This window comes from Bos indicus, chromosome 2 (genome assembly GCF_029378745.1).
Source record: "Bos indicus isolate NIAB-ARS_2022 breed Sahiwal x Tharparkar chromosome 2, NIAB-ARS_B.indTharparkar_mat_pri_1.0, whole genome shotgun sequence".
Lineage (NCBI taxonomy): Eukaryota > Metazoa > Chordata > Mammalia > Artiodactyla > Bovidae > Bos > Bos indicus.
This window is the reverse complement of record NC_091761.1, coordinates 4193836-4217846: the sequence shown is the minus strand read 5'-3', so window position 1 is coordinate 4217846 and position 24011 is coordinate 4193836. Positions and strand designations below refer to the sequence as shown.

General features: G+C 40.0%; 1 protein-coding gene across 2 annotated transcripts in view; it reads left to right on the top strand.

The window, feature by feature from the left end:
• UGGT1 (UDP-glucose glycoprotein glucosyltransferase 1) overlaps positions 1-22681 on the top strand; it is a 111051-nt gene extending 88370 nt beyond the window's left edge. For both annotated transcript variants that reach the window (XM_019968868.2, XM_019968860.2), the window contains 12 exons: positions 1443-1601; positions 2130-2215; positions 3978-4062; positions 5431-5519; positions 5977-6081; positions 7315-7399; positions 8414-8596; positions 10011-10171; positions 11335-11449; positions 15994-16110; positions 16533-16701; positions 18583-22681. In XM_019968868.2, coding sequence (XP_019824427.2) covers positions 1443-1601; positions 2130-2215; positions 3978-4062; positions 5431-5519; positions 5977-6081; positions 7315-7399; positions 8414-8596; positions 10011-10171; positions 11335-11449; positions 15994-16110; positions 16533-16701; positions 18583-18608 — 1380 coding nt within the window. In that variant the 3' untranslated portion in view covers positions 18609-22681. The remainder of the gene's footprint in view (positions 1-1442; positions 1602-2129; positions 2216-3977; positions 4063-5430; positions 5520-5976; positions 6082-7314; positions 7400-8413; positions 8597-10010; positions 10172-11334; positions 11450-15993; positions 16111-16532; positions 16702-18582) is intronic.
• Positions 22682-24011: the final 1330 nt, after the last annotated feature.

Genomic DNA, 24011 nt, shown 5'->3' with positions numbered 1-24011 from the left:
ATTCAGGAAGCTGTAGTGGATCAGCCCAGTAGCAGACCACCAAACAGTAATCATGACCTTTTCTGGTGCAAGTTTGGCTTTGGGAAGTACTTTGGAGCTTCTTCTTGGTCCACTCACTGAGCTAATCATCGCCAGTTGTCATATACAGCCCACTTTTTGTTGCATGCCACAATCCAATTGATAAATGGTTTGTTGTTGTTGTGTAGAGTGAGAGAAGAGGACACTTCAAAACGATGTTTTTTGATTTGCAGTCATGAGGTACCCACTTACTAAGCTTTTTCACCTTTCCAATTTTCTTCAAACGCTGAATGACTGTAGAAGAGTTGACACTGAATTCTTTGACAACTTCTCATTGTTTGTAAGAGGATCAGCTTCTATGGTGGCTCTCAGTTGGTCGTTGTCAACTTCCAGCAGCTGGCCACTAGGCCTCTCATCTTCAAGTCTCTTGTCTCCTTTGTAAAACTTCTTGAACCACCACTGAACTGTACATTCTTTAGCAGTTCTGGGCCAAATGCGTTGTTGATGTTGTGAGTTGTCTCCACTGCTTTACAACCCAGTTTGAACTCAAGTAAGAAAATCGCTTGAATTTGCTTTTTGTCTAACATCATTTCCCTGATCTAAAATAAACAGGAAGTAATAAGTCATTACCAAAAAAATAAGGTGAGAAATATGCATTAAAACAATGTATAATATAACTACATTTATTTAGAATATATTCTAATATCAAGCAACAGATTTCAACAGTGCAAAATTACAATTACTTTTGTGCCAACCTAATGGCTAAAGCCAAGCTGCCCTAAGATTTTGTAATTATACCATATTTTCTGCAAGGAATTAGCAATAATTTAGGCAGTTAGTTTTATGCCACTATGGAACCATTAAATATATCTGCGATATTTGCATTTAGAACAGCAGTATTTTCAGCTGTCTTCTAAAGGCCAAGATGAATTTTCATTTTTGTCGGATGTTTTTCTGAAATTTTATTTTTTGTGATTTTTTTCCCAATACTACCTTCCTAGATTAACATCTTATCCTCTCCTCTGTACTTTTGGAATAACCTCCTTACTGTTTTTCTGTGTCCTTTTTCCTGCCTCTCCTTCCAACCCACCTGAGTTTCTAAAATTGTGTATGCTTGTTAACTACCAGCACGATCAAGATACCAGAGCATTTCCATCTCTCCAAAAAGTTTTCTCATGCCCCTTTGCGGGTAATCCCCTCCTTCCCCCCCAGGCCACAGGCAGCAGCTGATCTTTTCGTCACTATAGTTTTACCTTTTCTTGAATTTTTTATGAACATGATTATATGACATATAGCTTTATGTCTGATTTCGTTCACTTTGCATAGTGCATTTGAGATTCATCTGTGTTGTTGCATGTATCACTAGACCGTTTCTTTTTATTGCTGAGTAGTCTCCAGGTTGTGATTTAATTTTGATATTGCAGGTGGATAGCGTTGTGGCTGCTGAGTATGAGCTGGAGTACCTGTTACTAGAAGGTCACTGCTATGACATCACCACCGGCCAGCCCCCCCGGGGACTGCAGTTTACATTAGGAACTTCAACCAAGCCAGTCATTGTGGATACCATTGTTATGGCTAACCTGGTAAATAACAGTACATCAGGTGGCGATACTGCGTCACGTTAATTTGGGCCCTACACTTTATGACGGAGCGATTAGCATTCTGAACATGAGTGAGATTAAAGTTCATGATGGACTGAATTTGGTCAATTTAAAAATCATCAGTTTAGTTAAACTTGTAGATTGGAATCACATGGCATCTTAAAAGAAAGCATGCTAGAATATTTTGCTCTAACCAGACTGGCTCCTGAAAATGTGTTGCTTATGAGCCAATAGCCTTTTTCTTTTTTTAATTTTATTGGAAATTTGAAGTATATTCACATATTACATACTGCTTCTTCACTGAAGTACAGCTAAAGGACAGGCTTCTTGGCTTGACAGGCCTGTATTTCGCTAGTGTTTCTAATATGTGGGTTTTAAGAATTGCATTGGTTTAAGTATCTTATTTAAAATAAAGTTGACTGACATTTCAAAAAAGAAATAGCTGTCCCTCAGAAACAGCATTTTGATGTTTCCAAGAGAACTAAAATTTGTCTTGTCTTCTGGTCCTAGGGCTATTTTCAGTTAAAAGCCAACCCAGGAGCTTGGATTCTCAGACTAAGAAAGGGACGTTCTGAAGATATTTACAGAATCTACAGGTAGGATTAAATGATACAGGTGCATTTTTTCAGAATATTCTGCAGTATGAATCAGCTTGAATTGAATAGTACACTGGCAGTTAGGCAATTAGAATTTACTTTGTAATTGTATGTGCTTTTCCAGAAAATGAAATGTGGAAGAGTTGTTGGGGTATAATTGAACAGTAAGCAGTATAAATATTAGCAATATATGTAATCAAGTCTGGCTTCAGTCCCTCTTTTGTGCTAACTGTCCCAGCACCAAATCATTCTGTCAGCTGTGATGAAAACCATAGGCAGATGAGAAAGTGAGTCATTTTTAGGAAGGAGAAAAGAAATGAAGAACAGTTCAGACTTTTCAACCCAGGGTAGTATATTTGTGTACCCTGAGTGGGTTGCAGATTGACCAGACATAGGTAGGCTTTGGTCTTAGAACCTTGGTGGGAGCACTTGTCTTTTTAGGTCTGAGAAAGTATGGAAGTACTCCCAGCATGTCTGACAGTAGCCTGCTGTTTTGCTTTAAGGTTTGCTACAAGTGACTGTTAGTTTAAAAAAATCATACTGCCTTCTAAAGAGGTGTGGTCTAAATTCTGTTTAACACAATTTAAATTAGTCTTAAGCTATGTGAGAAGACGTCATGCCAGTTCATTTTGGGAATGATTTCCATTAGTTATTTGAAAACAACATCATGTTGTGTCCTCGTCTTAGCTTCATAGAATCTGATCTGACACACATGAAAGCAATGTGAATTTCTGTATATTTCTTACCAAGAAAATAGAAGATTTTTGTATTATAATTATATCTTCATTGTACATGGTAGGGTTTTCTCCAATAAATGTTTTCCCTAAATATGGTTTTAAAGAATTTTAGTACTGTCATTAAGAGCTTATCTGTTGTCTTTCTAAACCCCGTGCCATCTGTATGCCCTTTTCTTAGCCACTCTTCCCTCTAGGGTGTGTGGGCCTCTTTCCACCTAGCAGTTGAGGGCTCTCTTCCTTCTGTGCTTCCTGGGCTCTGGAATGTTCCATGCTCCCTATCAGAATCTCACCTTTGCCCATGAACTCTGCTCTCTGTTGGATGGAAGTGAATTCAGTGAATTCATATTTTATCATGGCTTTATATAATTAGCATCTTAAAAATTGGTGACTGGAAATTTTAGACATTATCGTTGATTAGGGAGGAAATACTCTCTTTAAATTTTCTCCTCTGCTCTGTCTGCTTGCAAACAGAGCTTGTTTTAGTTCTTCCTGCAGAGTATGAATGCTAGATTGAGTACATGGCCTGGACTTGGCTGTGTGCCTCCAGGAAGGACAGAGTTGAAGCCTTTACCAAACTCTGAAGTAGAGCTGTGTCTTGCTATGCGTAAAGTAATGCGTGCATGCGCACTCAGTCATGTCCGACTCTTTGCGACCCAGTGGACTGTAGCCTGCCAGGCCCCTGTGTCCATGGAGTTCCTAGGCAAGAATATTGGAGTGGGTTGCCATCATACTCTTGCCAGCACTGGGAGCCTCTCAGTGTATGGAAGGTCATTCAGTGAGGGGCTCCAGAAGGAAATTTGGGCTGTGACCAGTTCACATGTTCAACATGTAAGGGTAGAGATTTTGACAAGTGCCTCTGTGTTGCTTGAAGGGGTTTTCTGCAGGTTGTGAGAAAATAATTTGTTCAGAAAAAACTCCTTTATGATGAAAGATGGTGGAAAAATATATCAGGTTGATGTAAGTCCATTTACTGCAACTTGAGAATTATGATTTGTGATACCTGCCTTCCTTTCTTCTTTTCTAAGTCACGACGGTACAGATTCTCCACCCGATGCTGATGAAGTTGTTGTTGTTCTCAACAACTTCAAGAGCAAAATTATTAAAGTGAAGGTAAGTTTGGTATATTAAGGCAGCCACTCTATTTTAGTTGATAAAAGCAGCAGTAACTTGGTCTTTAGTAGCTGTTATATAAAAATATGTATCTTTAAACCAGCTCCAAACTATGTGAGGTGATGGGATGTGTTAACTTCAGAAAAATTGCTGTTATTATGGTGAAAAAGTTGCACAGCTGTGTCCTACTCTTTGTGATTCCATGGACTGCAGCCTGTCCCACTCCTCTGTCCATGGAATTCTCCAGGCAAGAGTACTGTAGTGGGTTGCCATTTCCTCCAAGGGATCTTCCCGACCCAGGGATCGAACCTAAGTATCCAGCATTGCAGGCAGATTTTTTACCAACTGAGCCACTAGGGAAGCCCGATCATTTCACAGTATAGAACTGTACCAGGCCATCATGTCCTGCACTTTGAATTTACTCAGTGTTACTTGTCAGTTATATCTCAGTAAAGCTGAGGAGAAAGGAAAGAAACCCACCTAAGACTAATTCACCTTTGGGATTTTACTGTAGCCTTATAGCAATGCGGCTTGAAATGCAAAGCATATTTTGTAAATACAAGTTTGTGGCTTTCTTCAGCTGAGAGGTTGCGCCTTTTGGGTTATCTCATTGAGCAGTGCAGGTCTCATTTTACATGAAATGTTTTCATAGATACTGCTTTGTTTGTACAATCACAGTTCACATTATTTTTTGAAAACTGGGAAGAATGCCAATGAGAATTTCAGCAACAATAATAAATGGTGGTAGCTTTATTTAATTTCTTCTCACTTTTGCTTTCTGTTCTTAGAACTTTGAAATTCCTAGTGCATTATATTCAAATAAAAGATATTATGAGACAGTCATTATACTCTAAAATCTAAAGCAGGCCACACATGGTTGAGCAGAAAAATGATCCCTATGCTCTCGAGAAGTTTTAACCCCTCTTTGCACTAGTCAGTCCTAAAACAAGGCTGTCACGTGAGATGACTCCTTCCTGGCAGCTGGAGCATGTGCACACTGTACTCTTTGCCTAGAACTAGAGTTAGCTTGGTGAATGCATTTCTGTTTTTACTTAAACTGTAAGGTTCTTTGCCCGTTTTTCAAACTAGAGACAGTTATTATCTAGTTACAAGAGGTTGCTATCTCCTCATCAAGATTTTAATGTGGTATGATGAGCATAGTTCTGTTGAATGTGTCTGGACTCATTCAACAGAATTCAGCATTCATGTTCTGTTGAATGTGTCTGGACTCAGAGTATGTTATATCTGCTCGCAGGAGAATTCACTCTCTAGTGTGGTCAGTATTCAGTGAGCATCCCGTGAAGATCAGTTCAGTGCCTCCTCAACCCAGTAGGGAGAGTGAGATTCATCACATGTGACTGATTGCAGGTTCAGAAGAAGGCAGACATGGTGAATGAGGACTTGCTGAGCGATGGGACTAATGAGAATGAATCTGGATTTTGGGACTCCTTCAAATGGTAAATTGGCATCAGAAAGAAGTGATGTTTTTAAGGAAAAACTGAGATGTAAATGCCATCCCTCCCTTCTTTTGAATATAGTAATCCTGTCTGGGCTTTTCAGATTCTGCTCTTTGCATCCACTTGTGTGTAGAGTAGATGAGTGTTCCCTACTGAGTTACTGAAAGAGGTTAGTGTCCCCTCATAGTGGAGTTCCTTCTGTGCCTGACTTCCTAACTCCTGTTGGACTTTTCCTGCTCTTTGGAGAGTTGAGTGGTAACTGCTCAGTTAAATTTCCATTGTTTGTTTTGCATTCTAGTGGACTAGTCCAGTCTTCTCCTGAAGCTCCACAAGGCCCTCTGGGCAGCCTCCCTCTCTTTGTCCTGGTGGGAAGCACCATCTCCTTCCCCTCCCCTTAAAGGGCAACATGTCTGTACCAGCATTTCAAGTATTCTTGTTTTTACCTTCTTTATTGTAGGGGCTTTACAGGAGGACAGAAGACCGAGGAAGTGAAACAAGACAAAGATGACATAATTAATATTTTCTCCGTTGCATCTGGTCATCTCTATGAAAGATTTCTTCGGTTAGTCATGTTTGGTTATTTCAGTGTATATGCATGAATTTGTCATATTGTTCATTAGGGAATACACGTTTTATGGGATTCTGCCCATTATACTTCTTTGGATTTGAGGCACTCTGAGGATTGTGTGTAGATGATTATATATTGTTTCGATTTGGCCAACCTCATGAAATGGACTATATAATATATAGTAAATGAATCTGTATAGCTATTATAAGGTTATAAACCTTTAAAACTACTGTATGCACATGATAAAGAGTGGCTTTTCATTGTCCACCAAACATTGCCAAGGATAGAGAATAGAGGTGGAACAGGGCCATGGACCTGCCTTCTGATGACTTGTAGGAATTTAGAGCCAGGAGGGATTTTAGTTGTGTTTTATAGACAGGCTGAGACTTGGAGGGTAGCGGGACTCGACTGAGGTCACATAGCCAGAGTGGAGGGGAGGCACAGGCTTGGCTGGTGAATGCAGCCGCCACCAGGGGGAAAGCCCTCAGGGGCGCCTTGTGGTCAGTGGTCAGGGGGGCTTGGCTATGAATATGCACCTTTGCCTGGCAGTGACTCTCCTAATGCCAAGGCTCTTTTTTACTTGTAATTTTCCACTACAAATCTAATATAGCAGATAATCAAGATGTCATTTTACTCATGTTTAGCTGTCATATTCCCAAGAAATATATCTGACCTAGAATTGTAATGTCAGATGTTAACAACCACTGAATTTAATTAAATTCCTTGACTCAACATTTGTTTCTGTTTTCCAAGTAGGGAATCCTGAAGCTATGATCATTTGCCATCCCCTTCCTTCTGCCTACTGTCCTCCCTGGCTGGGCTCCCCGATGTAGGCTGGGAGAGGCAGTGCTATTACACAGCTGCTAAGGCTTCACCGACTTTCTTTTTAGAGTGATGTAGTCATTAAACACAACCTCCGTGATTCATTTGTACCATAATTAATGTGTCAGTTCATAAAGGAGTTTATTTTAAGGTGTAACGTAATTAGAACACATGCCTTTATTAGTCTGGTGTATTTTTATAGGTGATAAGTACTTCTTTCTCATCCAGTGATGACTCTATAAAATGAATAAGTGCAAGTTTCCAATTTCCACTATTCAGGGTCTCTCTTTGCCTAACTGAGCCATTAGTTAGCTCTGCCATATAGAACATTGAGTCTAGTGATTGATTTTGTTGAGATTAAAAAGATTTGAATGATTGTTATTATTGTTTGCTTTTGTTTGACAGCATAATGATGCTATCAGTACTGAAGAATACCAAGACTCCAGTGAAATTCTGGTTCTTGAAGAATTATTTGTCCCCCACGTTTAAGGTTTGTTCCTTAGGCTTTGAAAAGGAAAACATTCTTATTAAGGAGATATATACAGTGCAATATACTGTTTACTACTTCTACTTTATCTGTGTATTTAAAAATTTTTTCCTTTTATTAGGTTACTGTAATTCACCTGCATAATTATATGTTGATTATTCTTTCCCCTGTCTGTTCGAGGGGAATAGTTGTTATAAAACTGAGCATAGAATTACGACTTGGTTGAAGCTTAGATAACATAAGAGGAGAGTCTGTTTCTTCCGTTTTGATGAAGTAACATTTCTCAAGCATGAATGTCCTCATTTAATGAGAAAGCGCAGTACTGGTTCCAGTGAGAAGGATGGTTTGTTCTGTTTTGAACAACTGTACCCAGTGATCTGTGGAAGTAATATATCATCTGTGCAAAGCAAAAACACACATGGAAAGTTTAGAAAGTTTTCTGCTTTGTTTTTATCAGTATTTGTCATGCAAATTGATTTATTTGCATCTTTTTCTTTGTTGTTCTGTAGAATTTATTAAGCAACTTTTAATATATTCAGTAATATCTCTCCTAGATAAATAATTCACTTCTGGTCCCCTAGGGTACTTATATTTAGAATCTGAAAGACTTGATGGCAGCAAACTTGTTCAGAGTATTTGAGTTTGCCATGTCATTCCCTGGATTAGACTTAGTGGTGAGAAAGGCTTAAAATCAAGCTCAAAAAAATGTTTTACTGAAATCAAGTTTAGACAAAGTCCATTTCCCTTAAACACACACACACATAAATTAGTTATATAAAAGCCTTCACTTAAAGATTTCTGGTCATCTCATGTGTGATTAGAAATCATAAAAAATGGAGATTTGACAGAAAGTTTATATGTATTCTTTACGTAGTCACAAGTTAGTCAGGGTCACATTCCTTCATTAGACTGCTGATACAGTAAATGTGTTTTACTTGTGCCATAATTGTGGTTTGTTGCCTGACTTGTTTTTCTTAATCAAAGTAAATGCTTGTTGTTCTCTGTGTCTGCAAATAGGAGTTTATACCTTATATGGCGGACAAATACAATTTTCAGTATGAGCTTGTCCAGTACAAGTGGCCCCGGTGGCTTCACCAGCAGACTGAGAAGCAGCGCATCATCTGGGGTTACAAGATCCTCTTCCTGGATGTGCTCTTCCCACTGGTTGTGGACAAGTTCCTGTTTGTGGATGCGGATCAGGTGAGCTCTCAAAGGCTGGGTTTCAGCAGTGCAAATTAAGGGCATTAAAGTTCCTTTTCCTTTTTAAATGATTTTATCTTTCCAATTGTGGAAAAATACACACTTATTTTACATTATTTAGACTATGTGAGTCTATTTGCAGAATAGCAGTGGTGACACAGACATTGAGAACAGACTTATGGACATGGCTGGGCAGCGGGGAGGAGAGGGTGGGGGGTATTGGAGAGATTAACAGGGAAACATACATTACCATATGCAAAACAGACAGCCCGTGGGAATTTGCTGTCTGACTCAGGGAACTCATACTGGGGCTGATAATAACCTAAAGGGTTGGGATGGGGAGGGAGGTGGGAGGGATGTTCAGGTAGGAGGAGACATGGGTAAACCTATGGCTGATTTATGTCGATGTTTGGTAGAAACCAATGCAGTATTGTGAAGCAATTATCCTTCAATTAAAAAGAAAAAAAAAAGAATATATGGAAAGGTATCACCAGATGTGGTCACTTTTAAAGTTTGCGTTCAGTGTATCTCCTTTCATCTTTCCTCCTGTGCCTCTTTTACGTAGTTGTGATCACATCATTTATGTAGTTTTGTATCTTAAATTTAACTCATTTAATATACAAACTAAAATTGAAAAATTTGCCGGTTTAACAAAACACTGCTTGCTGTCATCTCCAGTCATTTGCCCCAAAGCTAGGAGTTATTGACGTGGGTAAGAGAGGGGGTTGGTGCCTGGCCTTGACCATATGGAACTCTTCAGATGGTCTTCCTGCTATCAGGAAGACAGCTGACTTAATTAAAAGGAACATACAAATTTTAGAGCATACACACTCAAAAAGTGTAAATATACTTCTGCCCTACAGCCTTTGCCTTTATCCTGAACTATCTAAAACCCGAGTTCCTCATCTGAGTGGAAGTGATGTAATGTGTGCAGAAGTCATTTGGACAAAAATCATCCACTTCTTGGGAATTCTGCCCCACCTGGCTCATTTATATCACAGGTGGCTCAACATGAAGCCTGCTTTCCTAGTTCTGCGATCACATTTCATCCTTGCTGAGCACTTACTGTGTGCCAGGCATCGTTCTCCATCTGTCATACACGAGTTCATGTGACCCTCCCAACAAGCCTGTGAGATGTCCAGTTTAGACCCAGAAACTGAGTCACAGAGAGGCAACACGATGTGAATCTGTTTTACTCCTGCCTTTTTTTGAACACTTAGAGTACTGTGTCCCAAGCGCTAGGCTAATCATCTTATGTGCCAGAGAGGACAGTCAGCCTAATCAAGAAGCAGCCAGGCTTGAACTGGGATTGCTGCCTGTGCCACTCACCAGTCCCTGAGCTGCCCTCAGTATTTTTAGGAAACTGCTATCTGCATGGGTGTTAAACAAGTGACTGTGATCCTTTCTTCTTCAGATTGTACGAACAGATTTGAAAGAGCTAAGAGATTTCAATTTGGATGGTGCTCCTTATGGTTACACTCCTTTCTGTGACAGCCGCAGAGAGATGGATGGCTACAGGTTCTGGAAGTCAGGGTACTGGGCCAGTCACTTAGCTGGGCGAAAGTACCATATCAGGTAATGAGAATGTTATGGTTTGATTTTCATTTCCTTAAAATTAATTTTGTGTATTTAAAATTGTGAGTAGGTAATATGTTAATGTGGATCAAAAATAAGAACTATAAAAAATAAATAGTGAAAAGCTGCCCCATTCTGTCTACTTACTGTGTCTCCTAGAGTGTTTTAATTTTTAGGTAAAAAACTATGACTTCTTTTTTTACACAAAATATATCCTACCTTATTTACAGTTTGTGCTTTGCTTTTTTAACTTGATGTTTCTAGTAGACCTTACATCAACATGTAGAGAGAGACCTTTTTCCTTTTTGTATCAACATATTATTCCAGTACATGTATCACTGTGGTCTTGCTATGACACACAACGTTATTTGTTGTTGTTTAGTCACTAAGTTGTGTCTGACTCTTAAGACCCCATGGACTGTAGCCTGCTCCTCTATCCATGGGATTTCCCAGGCCAGAATACTGGGGTGGGTTGCCATTTCCTTCTCTGGCAGATCTTCCCAGTCCAGGGATCGAACGCTCATCTCCTGCGTTGGCAGGCGGGTTCTTTACCACTGAGCCACCAGTTAAACACACAATTTCGTATATTTCAAATATACCTATAGAATAGATTCCTGAAACTCCTAGGTGAAACAGTGTGTGTATTTGTTGTACATCTGTTGTTTCTGTATATTATCTTCTCTGAGAAAAGTGTGATTTGGACAGTAGGGAAACCTGTGGGAAGCAACATATATAGAGAGAAATATTGGGATGTTGGTGATTAAGTATTGTACTGTATGCCCTTGATCCGAAGGAACTATAACACTTGGTTTTTTCCTGTGTAACATTTAAGATATCATCAGGATATCTTTGACTAATGATTATCAATTACTATAGTTTTTATTATCAAACCTGCTGACATTTGCTAGAAACTTCTTTTGCCAGAGATTATTTCCTTTGGAACAGTGACAGAATGAGCTTGTGGTACCAGAATATGGGTTTTGTAATCACTTCCTGAGCATCTTTGAAGTGGTACATACTGACTGTGAGCTCTACTGAAGAGCCTCAGCTTACCTTTTCCACGAGAAACCAGAATGTTAGCCTAGTGATCTGTTCCATTCATCAGTGGGGTTACTTTTTCTGCCATAATCCATGGTTATAACAAGTGGATTTTCTCTATCCAGTGCACTGTATGTTGTGGATCTGAAGAAGTTTAGGAAAATAGCAGCTGGTGACAGACTCAGGGGCCAGTACCAAGGTCTGAGTCAGGATCCTAACAGCCTTTCAAATCTTGATCAAGTAAGTGGCCACTTTTTTTGGTTAACAGTTTTGGTGATGGGTGTACAATGTTGTGTCAGAAAATGAAATAGTATTTGCTTCTCATTTCTCTCTGTTGAGATAGTGTTTTGTTTTTTTGTGGAAAGGAATTTGTGTTTATTGGGGGGGTGTGTGATTTTTATTTGCCCTTAAGAGAGGACATAGTGGTAAAAAATATGATAGGCCTGATGTCGGTTTGGGGAGGGAGATGGAAGGAGGGCACTGCCATATCTTCTCATTTTGTGCCCAGCTAAGCTGATAAATTTGTTTCTCTGCCTGCTAGGGTCAGTTTGTTTCTCTTCTTTAGGAACCAACTATCACAGCACAGGATATAGTATTATTATTTCTCTTTTTTCTATATCAAAAACCATGGTGTTTTTTTAAGAAGTTTAGCTGAATCACTATTTATTAATGCTAAACATTTTTTAGAGATGAGATTGTAGTTTGTGCTTTTGGTACATAGTTTCACATACTTTGTTTTGCTTAAGTCTGCTTTAAACATTTTTCAACCTTTATTATGATATTTAGCACCTATAAATAAGAGTGTACAAAACAAAATATGTAAATACATATTCATATGCATCAATGAAGTACCACACAGCACACACCCATGTACTGCCATCCAGTTTAGGAAATTCAACATTCTTCCAACTCAAAAGCCACCCTCTTCTGCAACAGCATCCTAGCTTTTGTGGTAATCATTCCATGGCTTTTCTGTGTTGAGTAACTACTTACACATGTGTCCTTAAACACTATAGTTTTGCCTGTTTTTTTCCCCTGCCTGTCTCAGTGGGATTATACAAGGTGTACTCTTTTGAGTCTAACTTCTTTTGCTTAACATTATGTTAATGAAATTCATCCATGTTGCTGTATGAAATGGTACTGTTTTGTTTATTATAAATTTGGATTGTTTTCCATTGTTGTCTTCCATGGATACTGCTGCTGTGATCAGTTATACATGTCTTGGTTGATGCAAGACATTTGATGTACATGCAAATACATGTACACATATTGCAGTTGTGTATACAACTACAAGTTGAATTGCTGAACCATCAGATGGGTGGATCTTTATCTTTATTAGATAATCCCAAACAGTTTCCAAAGTAGTTCTGATTTATACTCCCATCAGCAGTGCAAGGATTCCTGATGCTCTGTGTTTTGAGTAATACTTACTGTTAATCGAATTGATAAGATATGAGCTAGCATCCCATGTGGCTTTCAACTGGAGAGTTTCATCTGTTTATATTTAATGTAATTATTAGTGAGGTGGGATTTACATCTGCCAGTTTCTTGTTTTCTATGTATCTTTTGTGTTTCTCAGTTCCTACATTACTGCCTTCGTTCATAGATGTTTGAATTCCCCTCTTGTTTCTTTCACTGTATACGTGGAGATTTTCTGGGTTTTTGTTTGTTTGTTCTAGCCCTGTTGCTCTAGTCTGAGAAAGTATTCTGTATGATTTTAGGCATTTAAAATCTGTTGAGCTTTGCTTTTTGATCCAGATATGGTCAGTTTTGGTAGACATTTCATCTGGTTTTATACCCTGCAGATGTTAGATGTGATGCTTTTCTTTGTATGTCCAGTAGGTGAGGTTTAGTGATAATGTTGTTACTGAGTCCAAGCGCAGTCTGCTTGCTGCATGAGAAGGCAATAAATTGAGAGATGAGGTGTTGAATCAAGGAATAGCAACTTTATTTGGAGACCTGGGTGTCCAAGAAGATGGTGGACAGGAGTCCTAGAGTACTATCTTATTGGGGATGCTAGTTTCTTTTATAAAACAGAGAGAGGCTGGAGGTGAGGAAGTAAAGTGAAGAGGCTGGAAGTCTTGCAAAATATCTCCTGGTTTGGCCAGCCTCTGGGAGGGGATGTGTTGATTTCTTCTTTCCTGCAGCCATTCACAGGTGGACAAGATCAACATGTTTCTCTAAGCTGAACAAAACCCCTTGAGTTTACCTTTCAGGCCGAGGGACAGGGTTCCCCAAGGCAGGCCATTATGTATGCTTGTTACTATAGAAAGCATCCTTTTAGTGATTTAGAAAGCATCCTCTAGTGATGACAAAAGCAACAGAAAGCATAAGGTAGAGAAACAGATCCAACAGAGTCAGCTTTTGTTCTTTCCTGTTACATTCTGTGTGTTTTGTCTGTTTTTCTATTAGAGGCAATTATGTTAAAATCTCTTTCCATAAAGTGAAATCTTATCTTTAGTTTTGTCAAATTTTGCTTGATGTACTTAGAGACTATATTGTTCATTGCCTAAAAACTTAGAAGTCATATATATTTCTGACAAATTAACTTTTTATTATTTCTGTTGACGCTTTTTGGGCAGGGGCTTGAAGCGTGCTTCATCTAATATTAGTATAGCTACACTGGTTTTCCTTTTAGTTAGTGTTTCATGGTGTATTTTTTTATCCTTCTGTTTTCAATAGTTCTTAATCCTATGTTTTAGTTCTGTTTCCTATAAAGAGCTTATATTGGTTTGTTTTTTCATTTGGTGTGACCATCATTTAATTTGAACATTAATCCGCTGATAGTAAATGTAATCACCAACAAGTTTGGCTTTTCCACAGTCCCCTTGCTTATGCCATATGTCCTGTGTGTCTTTTTTTTCCTTAGTTTCTTTCCAAATGATCGAGAGTTTTTAATAATTCTATTTCCCTCTATACAGTTTTAAATAATTTTTTAATGATTAGCCTAGAGGTAACAGCATGCATTTCTGACTTTGCAAAGGCTAATATTAAATAGTGTTTTACCCAGCTACTGGACAGTGCAAAGAGATTAGAACAGTTCTTCTCAAATTTTAGCATAATAAAAAAAAAAAATCACCTGAAGAACTTACTAAAGCACTAATCTTTGGGCCTCAATCCTCCACAGGCTGATTTAGTAGGTATTGGGTTGGACCTAAGAATCTACATTCTGAGCAAACTCTGTGCTCCAAGTCCACATACTACATTTTGAGTAGCATTGTCTTAGACCTCATTAACTCCGTTTATCCATTGTTCAGATCAAGTAATATTTCATTGTATGTGTATACTACATTTTGTTTGGCTGTTCACCTGCTGGTGGACATTTGGCTTATTTCCATCTTTTGACTGTTGTAAATAATGCCTCTATGAACATTGGTGTGCAAGTATCTCTTTGAGTCCCTGCTTTCAGTTCTTATGTGTGTATACCCATAAGTGAAATTATTGGATCATATTGGTTGTTTGTGTCTTTGGACAATAGAACATTTTATTATTAATGTGTCAAACTCAAAAGTTTTACTAAGAAAAAAGCTTCAAAGCATAGAGTACAGTTGGCTTCAGAAAACATGTGGGCTTCATCTCCCTGGGATCAAGCCTCAGTTGACAAGGTGAATGTAGAGCTTCCTTTTTGGCTTCAGAAAACATGTGGGCTTCATCTCCCTGGGATCAAGCCTCAGTTGACAAGGTGAATGTAGAGCTTCCTTTAAGCAAAACTTTGACATTACAAGAGCCACATTCAGTGCTTAATTGGCTTTTAGAAGGCAGTGCTGTTTTTCTTAGAAATGCCCTCAGGAAGGGAAGTGTGTTGTTGCTGTTCAGTTGCTAGGTCATGTCCAACTCTCCTGACCCTGTCAACTGCAGCAGGCCAGGTTCCCCCGTCCTTCACTATCTCCTGGAGTTTGCTCTAATTCATGTCCGTTGGTGTTATCTAATCATCTCATCTGCCACCAGCCACTTCTCCTTTTGCCTTTAAATCTTTCCCAGAATCAGGGTCTTTTCTAATGAGTTGGCTCTTTGAATCAGGTGGCCAAAGTATTGGAGCTTCAGCTTCAGCATTAGTCTTTCTAATGAATAATCCGGGTTGACTTACTTTAGGATTGACTGGTTTGATCTCCTTGCAGTCCAGGGGATTCTCAGGAGTCTTTTACAGTACCACAATTTGAAAGGATCAATTCTTCAACGCTCAGCCTTATGGTCCAACTCTCACATCCATACATGACTATTGGAAAAACCATAGCTTTAACTATGTATATGGTTCTTTGTCAGCAAAGCAGTGTCTCTGCTTTTTCATTTGCTGTCTAGGTTTTTCATAGCTTTCCTTCCAAGGAGAAAGCAGACTATTTGTGAGTATTAGCCTAAAGTTTTTCAGGTGCTTCTTATGGGTAGGTGTTTTATGGATCATCTAAACTTTGGTTTTTAAAAACACCATCAATAAATACTGTAGGTACTTTACAGTTTTTGCTAAGGACTCTCTCTGTTTTAAAATTTTGTGATTGGCATGTGATATGTAATGAGCAGCTAATTTGCTGTTCATTTAAATTTCCCCTAGCACTTTATTTCTAAATATTCTGTTTTGTATTTTATTGAAGCATATTTGATTTACAATGTTGTGTTAATTTCTGCTATACAGCAAAGTGATTCAGATATAATATATGTTCTTATTCATGTTTTTCCATTATGTTTTATAATAAGATATTGAATATAGTTCCCTGTGCTCTATAGTAGGACCTTGTTGTTTATTCTCCTAGAACTTCAGATTGTTGTGTTCTGTCTTCTCTACTGAATAGGATTTGCCCAATAACATGATCCATCAGGTGCCAATTAAATCACTCCCTCAAGAATGGCTTTGGTGTGAAACGTGGTGTGATGATGCCTCTAAGAAAAGGGCAAAAACAATTGATTTGGTAAGTTGTCTGTGGCTCTTTTCTGCATTCAGTCCAGTCTGATGTATAGCTAGATAATTTGGTCTTTCTCTGTAATTGTGTAGTTCAGGGGTTGGAGGACTTCTTACAGTAACCTCAGCAGGAAGGCAAGTCCTCTGTTGTCTAATGGGGCTGTGTTCACTATTTAGAATCCATGAAGGTACCATTTGTCTTCCAGATCACTCTGTGCCTTGTTTTTCCGAATGGACTTTCTCTTTCTGCCTTCCAGTACTGCTCCACGACTTCTTTGCAGAAGCTTTGTACAGCCCCTACCACATTGCTTCTCATGTCATTGTTCTTTTTGTCCAGTTAGGACCGACAACCCAAGAATAGAAACACCTCTGAATGCTATGTAGTATACCCTTCCTTAACTCGGTTGAAGTACGTTATTTTGATTTTCACAGTGTAATAATCCAATGACCAAAGAGCCCAAGCTGGAGGCCGCTGTTCGAATTGTCCCAGAGTGGCAGGACTATGATCAGGAGATCAAACAGCTACAGCACCGCTTTCAGGAGGAGAAGGAAATGGGAGCACTGTATAGAGACAAGACAGCAAAGGAGGCAAGCCGAGAAGGTATGTACAGATCTTTGGCTTTAGGTAGGTGCTTCTTGGCCTGTCTGATTTCTGTTGCAGAAACAGAATCTTGTAAGAACAGGAAGAATCAGTTATTCAGTCTTCCATCGTGACATCTGATAGTCTATATTTTTCACTTTGCTTATTCAGTTGGACTTCTAGACAGTATTTATTAATGTAATTGCTGCCTTTCTTTCTTCCTTTTTTTCTTTTTCTTTCTCCCATCCTTCTTCCTCTCTTCCTCCCTCCCTTCCATCCTTCCTTCTTTTGTTTTCTTTCTTTTTTTGAAGAAAGAGTGCTTTGTGATTATTATTGTTTAGGTTTATGAGTTTTGTGATACATGACATACACTGGTTTCTCTACTTTGTGTACATTTTGAGTGGTAGCCAGTCTAAAAAATTGTTAGAATACAAAAAGTGACTTTATATAAACCTTTAGTAAGATTTACTCTGGATTTTAATTTATTCAGCTCAAAACTAATTCTAAAAAAGCAATTATAGAAATGGATCTTGAGTGTTTCACCTAAATATCCTGAAGACTATGCCATGATATTAAAATCACAGCTGAAATGTTGGACATTCACCATAAAAATAATTAAATTCATCAGTAAAACATAAAGATTTTCATAAATAAATGTGTAAAGAATGTAGACATGCTGTTTAAATAAGATAGAAAACACAAATAATAAATGAATTTGAAGAAACAGTAATCAAATTAAAGGACTCTAGCATTACTATTCGGAGAAGGCAATGGCACCCCACTCCAGTATTCTTGCCTGGAGAATCCCATGGACGGAGGAGCCTGGTGGGCTGCAGTTCATGGGGTCCCTAGGAGTCGGACACAACTGAGCGACTTCACTTTCACTTTTCACTTCCATGAATTAGAGAAGGAAATGGCAACCCACTCCAGTGTTCTTGCCTGGAGAATCCCAGGGACGGGGGAGCCTGTTGGGCTGCTGTCTATGGGGTCGCACAGAGTCGGTCACGACTGAAGTGACGCAGCAGCAGCATTACTAAAAGAGTGTACATGCTTGTAATGCCAGGTTTCTCTGGTGGCTCAGATGGTAAAAAATCTACCTGCAATGTAGGAGACCCAGGTTTGATCCCTAGGTCAGGAAGATAACTTGGAGAAGGGAATGGCTGCCCACTCCACCGTTCTTGCCTGGAGAATGCCAGGGACCAGGGCAGGCTGCAGACCGTAGGGTCATAAAGAGTTGGACATGATGGATCAACTAACACTTTAACTTTTGGTGATTATTCCATTTGTTGGGGAAGATGGTGGTGAAACTCTACTGGGTGAATCTTGTTGAAGCTGTGTGCATTAGAAAAATCCTTGTTAAAAGGCAGTAAATCAATCATCAGGATTCATTTAAATTTTATATCCTCAATAATTCCTCTCTTGAGAATTTACCTTGGAAGAAATACTTCAATACAATAAAGAAGTTATATACATGGAGAAATTTATTTAATATCATTTATTTTTTTAAAGGCATTGGAAAACAGTTTAAACACCCAAGACTAGAAAATGGTAAATTACACTGCTATAGAGGAAAATGTATACGTTATTAAGTGAAAAAAGAAGAATCCTGACTAAATATATGTGCATTTTTACTAGAAGTAAATATTGTACTTGTGAAAACAATTTAGAGGGAGTAGGGGTATACAGTTAGTTTCAGTGTTCTTGAAAATGAAAATGTATTATTTGTTTTTGCTTTCAAAATATGACACAAACACATTAAACCAAAGCTCCTAAAAATTTAAAAAGAGAGATACAGTGGAGGTGGGGCACAAATAATAGGTTTCAGTAGCAGAATATGCCCAGTCTGTACTTTATAACTTGATAGTGATCCGTTTTTTCTCCACTTGCTCTCCTTTTCCATAGGACCTCAGACACATGAGGAATTATGATCTCCACGGAGGATAGGAAATTATACCATTTGAAAAACACTTTTTATATTAAATGCTAGTTTTTTCCAATTTGTCTATACAACTGCTGATGAACCGACTGGGCATGCCGCCCTGTTCATCCTGACTCCCGCACGCTGGCAGCTCTGGATCTCTGGAGTTAAGGCTTTCTACTAGATTCGAACCTCAAAGGAAGACAAGAAACTGATCTTTGGGGGACTCTATGAAGAGCAGGCCTCTCACCAGAAGAGAAGATGGCAAAAGCAACTGGAAGAGAAACAAGCGCACATGTGCTGCAGTGTCTTAAGAGGCCACTAGCCGGAGCCGCCGGGTCCTCCGTACCTCAGTCCACGGGGAGGGGCGGCGGAGCTCCTTGCAGCGGGGGCCACCCTTCCGGGCGGATAGTGGGTGGGGCGGCGCCCATGCGAGCCTCTCCGGGTTTGCGCCAGTGGGCCCCTGTGCCCTTCCCCAGCATCAGGTTCATTGTTAAATTGAAACCCAATGAACAATCATGTGTCTTCAGGCTAAGCTCGGGGCAAATTAATTTGGGGAGAGGACGAGGGGAGGAGGGGGTGGGTTGGGGTGAGGGTAGGGAAAATAGCAGCAGTAGGAGGGCTCTGGAATGTTGGGGGAGGGGTCATGAGGAAAACCAGAAATTGGCCTTTCTCTTTTATAAACCGTCAGAACCATTGTGACTAATATGAAATGAAGACATTATTCTTATTCTGCACCCAGCCCCAGTGAACTTTTTAAGTAATTGTTTTGTAAGCAATTTTTGTATTTGCAAAAGTCTTTGCTTTCTCTTCCCACTTTCTTACAGGAAGTCTGTTATTTCCTTATTGGATACAGCCATAGTAAGCCTCTCTAGTGATCCACCTTGAGGGGTTCAGAACTCCCTCAGGCAGGTCACCACATCATTTACCCGCTGCTTCTCTGCAGAATTTTTGTCTCTCAGACCCAGGGGAAGTTGGCTTTGTCTTTTCTCTACAAAAGACTCCCAGATCTGAGACCAGGAGAGATTTTGATTGTGTAACTCATGTTTTTATAAATACACCGTTCTGTAGTTCTTTCAGTTTAAGCCAGCAGACGTTGCCAGCCTTCCCCTCGTTCTGCCTCTACAGAGTTGCTTCTTGAAGTAAGAAGGACTCATGAGTCATGGCTTTTTGTGTCGTTAGCAACCCGGAACAGCCCTTGCACAGCAGCCTTTCCTACTGGGTGGGCAGTGCTGGGAGGCACCCAGAGGAGTCTTCCGGTTGTGTGAAACTGCAGGTCCTGCTCCCCGTCTGCCCAGGCTGCAAGCTACAGCTGCAGAGCACTCCATAGACTCCTTCCAGGGTCTTAGGACAAATATCAAATAATTAATTTTTTTCCATATTCATATGCAAGCATTAGTTCAGGAGTCTGTAAGTCTGAAGGAGCTTTTGAGTTTGCTTTTGTAAAAACTGGGGAGGAGGGACTTGTAGATAAATTGATCCAAGATTAAAAAGGTCCCTTAGAGTTATTGCTGTTGACAAAGGCGGTAGTGTGATCTATCCCCCCACCCCCACCCCCCAACACTGCTCCTCTACTGGTCAGAGCAGCTAAAGGGATAGAATCAATGAGGATGAAAGACATTTGCTCAGCTTCATCTGAGGTTTAATTAAGTCTTCCGAGAAGCTGCTGTCGCCACCACTTGTGTCTATAAACCATGGGCACAGTGGTGCTTTTTTCCAGTTTATTTTCTGGGATATTGAGCAGGAAATAACTAAAAAGTCACTGGGATATGCTTTCTAAATGCTGGTTCCCCTGGGTCATGGAATAGGGCACCTTTCCACCTCTTTATGCCTGGTCTCTCATGCGTATTCTGTATGAGGAAGGTGCAGTGTGAAATCTGTTCTCTGTTCAGTGTGTATTCTCATTGCCCCTTAGCACCCTGGATTTAAGTCTCTAAATATGCAAGCCCCAGCCTGCTTCTGAGATGGCCTCAGACCCTCCTCCTCATGCCAGGAATTCTTGGTTCATGTGGCATAAGATCTTCCAAAACGAATCTCTAGCACCCTAGGAAATGATGCTGCCACAAAAATTTGGTCTTGGTCAGCTTTGTCTGCTGTTTCTACTGTGTGAAAGCAAATTGTGACTGAAAAGATTGGTAGATTTTTTTTCTAAGAAACATGAATTGATTTCATTGAAAAGTTGAAGCTTCTGGAAACTGTTCACAGTGTGTTGTTTTTAACCATCATGTATATGTAATGAATCTTTTTCTTTCATCATGCCATAATAGAAAACTTGTCTTAATCAGTGCCAGAGTGATATGAAATAACGTGACATGTCAGAATGAAATGCAACAGTGTGACTTTTTGTGTTCTGTGAACAGTGATATTTGATTGAGGTCAAAATGCATGTAACACAATCTGCTGTTGGGGCTGTGGGGACATGCCTGTGTTTTGTTTTAAAATTGTCCTCTGTACGTAGCACATTGAGGATGATGGTGTGTTAGTTTTCCATACAATTGATAAAGTGTTGAATGTCTCACAATGCATTTCAGATTGCACACGCATCTGGTAAGCCCATGTATTTTGTGAACTCAGCTCTCTGGAGAGAGCAAAGGTTTTATAAACATTAAGAAGCAGTTCCAAGAATGGAGCTTAATTTCCTCTGCTGTCCTCACGACTTCCTATTACGAACCTTCTTAAGATTCTGATGGAGTAAACAATGATTATCTGGTTGCAGAGTCCCTGATGGCCAGGGACAGCAGTGCAGCTTCCAGAAGAGACTGGGAGGAAGGAAAACCCATTCCCTTTGGCTGGGAGTTACACCATACTGCCACTGTGACCTGGAGCTGGCCAGATACCACCCTCAAAACGAGTACGATTCCCCTTCCCCCACACCTGCTTCATGAGTAAATTTAGGTACTTGAAAGCAGTTTTTTCCCCCTACGATTGTCATGAATGGTTAAAAGAAGTGATTCAGCGCAAGAGTTCCAAGGGAACATCTAGTGTGTTTTTCTGGATAAAATGATGTTAGTGCTGGAGTATCAAATTTCATGGAACTATTAAAGTTTTTGTAAAGCTATGTAATGGAAGATTTCTCTTGGTAACAACAAATGGAGGGTGCATGGTGTGCAAAGTTATTTAAATTTATATTCCATTGTGTAATTTTAATAGTTTTTTAAATATTTTATTTTATGGGGACATTTTTGTGGGTTAATCAACTTGAATATTGCTGTTAAGTGTCTAGTCTGGTGGGATAAACTTTTTAATTTAAATTTCTGTTTTCTCAGTCTTGACATAGTGAGGAAAGATCTTTAACCTGACAGAGTTCACCACATGTAGACATCGTTAACTCAGGTTGTCATTGCCATTTCAGAGTATCTGGAGGATACCAGTTCCTCTTTTATTATTTGGTCTTTGAGCTCTCAACCTAATGCAGAAATGACTTTTCTGGGTGGCGATGAGTCCGTGCCCTGACTGGAGGATCTCTCCCTGTCAGGGTGTCATGAGTGCTGACAGTTTTTAAAAAACAAATCAGGAAATCAGCTTCCGAGGTAGTCCAGAAGTGAGGCCATCTCCTGAGCCCTTTCCAGTTACCTCACAGCACAGAGGCCAAATGTGGCAGATTTAAGTAGGACATGAGTTAGGGTATGAACCAGGGCCTTCATCCCACCTGTAATTTATGCATCGCCTTACTTGTCACCTTTTAGATTTCCTCAGAGAAATGGGTATAATTCCTCTTTAAAATGAAAATAGCAAAATACAGTAACCTAAGGTCAACAATTTGAGACAAGAATATGAAGTACCATGTTTTCCAGTCACTTGTTTTTGGTAATAATAAGGTAAACATGGAAAAACAAAGTAAAATATTAGAATTTTTAAAGAAACTATGTACTTTAAAAAAACCCTTTGCAACTCTTGTGTTTTACTGTAATCATGTTCTATGAAATGCACCATAGGTTTGGGTGCTGCCCCTTGCTTTGGAGCAAGCACTGGGGCGCTAAGTGTCTGCAGAGCCCTCTGCGCCGGAAATGAACTGAGAATGAATTTCTGGTACTGTAATGAAAATAAGGTCAACACAATAAACTTTTCCTTCTCTTCTTTAAAGCCCCCTGGTCTGTCATTCAGTTCTTCGGTCTAGGAAGAGTAGATGGTTAGAGCTCAGAGTTCCACGCCTTCATCTGACACATGCAGCAGGCCTGGACAGGAGGAAGAACTTTACCTGAACATCCTGTCTAGTGAGGAGCTGGGTCCAGGTGCAGCCGATTCTTTCGGTTCTCAGGAGAACGTTTAGGCCTTTTCTAGGTCCCAGACTTCGGGGAACTGCTTCAGGCAGGATCTGGCAGGCAAGCTACCCCAGAAGCACTAACCATAACAGGAAGGATGTCAGGGCCTTTGTTCATTTTGGAAATTCTGCGAACTACTCTGGGGCTGGATTTAAGGTTGAAGATACAGTTCCCGCTTTTCAGGTGCTCACTGGGCACTGCAGGCTGGTGTAACGAGAGCTGTTGCAGAAGTGGAGGCTGGGGAGGGGCCCTTGTGACTGTGAGAACAGCGAAGAGCACCTGAGGTGGAGGAGGGGTTCGGTGGCCAGGAAAAGCCTATACAAGGAGATGGCGCTTAAACTGAAGCTTGAGGAACAGTAGCGTTACCCACAGAGAATGAGGGAGATGGGGATACAGGGAGGAGTGAGAGCTGGTGTCGTCTCATTTAGGGAGTCACGTGTGAACCTCTGTGGCTGGTGTCATGGACAGGAGAGAGGTGCTGGAGAGGTGATCTGAGTTGGTCTGGGGCCATCAGAAATCTGGGTGCCGACACGAAATCACATTTTTCTTGTAAAAAAATTACCACTGATGTATATAGCATGTGAAGGTACAAGTACACAAACATATACCTTGGTAGATTTTCAAAGGGGGAAAATCCCAGAAAGGAGGAAGCCACAGAGATTTGAATTTGCCTTACAGGTGTCTGGTACTGGGGGGAAAACATTTGCATTTGTGTCCCACCAGGTGAAAGAGCCTGACGTTGGGAAAGATTGAAGGCAGGAGGAAAAGGCAATGACAGAGGATGTGATGGTTGGATGGCATCACCAACTCAATGGACGTGAATTTCAGCAAACTCTGGGAAATAGGAAAGGACATGGAAGCCTGGTGTGCTGCAGTCCATGGAATCACAAATTGTAAAAGATGATGCTGTGAAAGTCCTGCATTCAATATGCCAGCAAATTTGGAAAACTCAGCAGTGGCCACAGGACTGGAAGAGGTCAGTTTTCATTTCAATTCCAAAGAAGGGCAATGCCGAAGAATGTTTAAACTACCCCACAATTGCACTCATTTCACATTACTAGCAAGGTAATGCTCAAAATTCTTCAAGCTAGGCTTCAACAGTATGTGAACTGAGACCTTCCAGATGGACAAGCTGAATTTAGAAAAGGCAG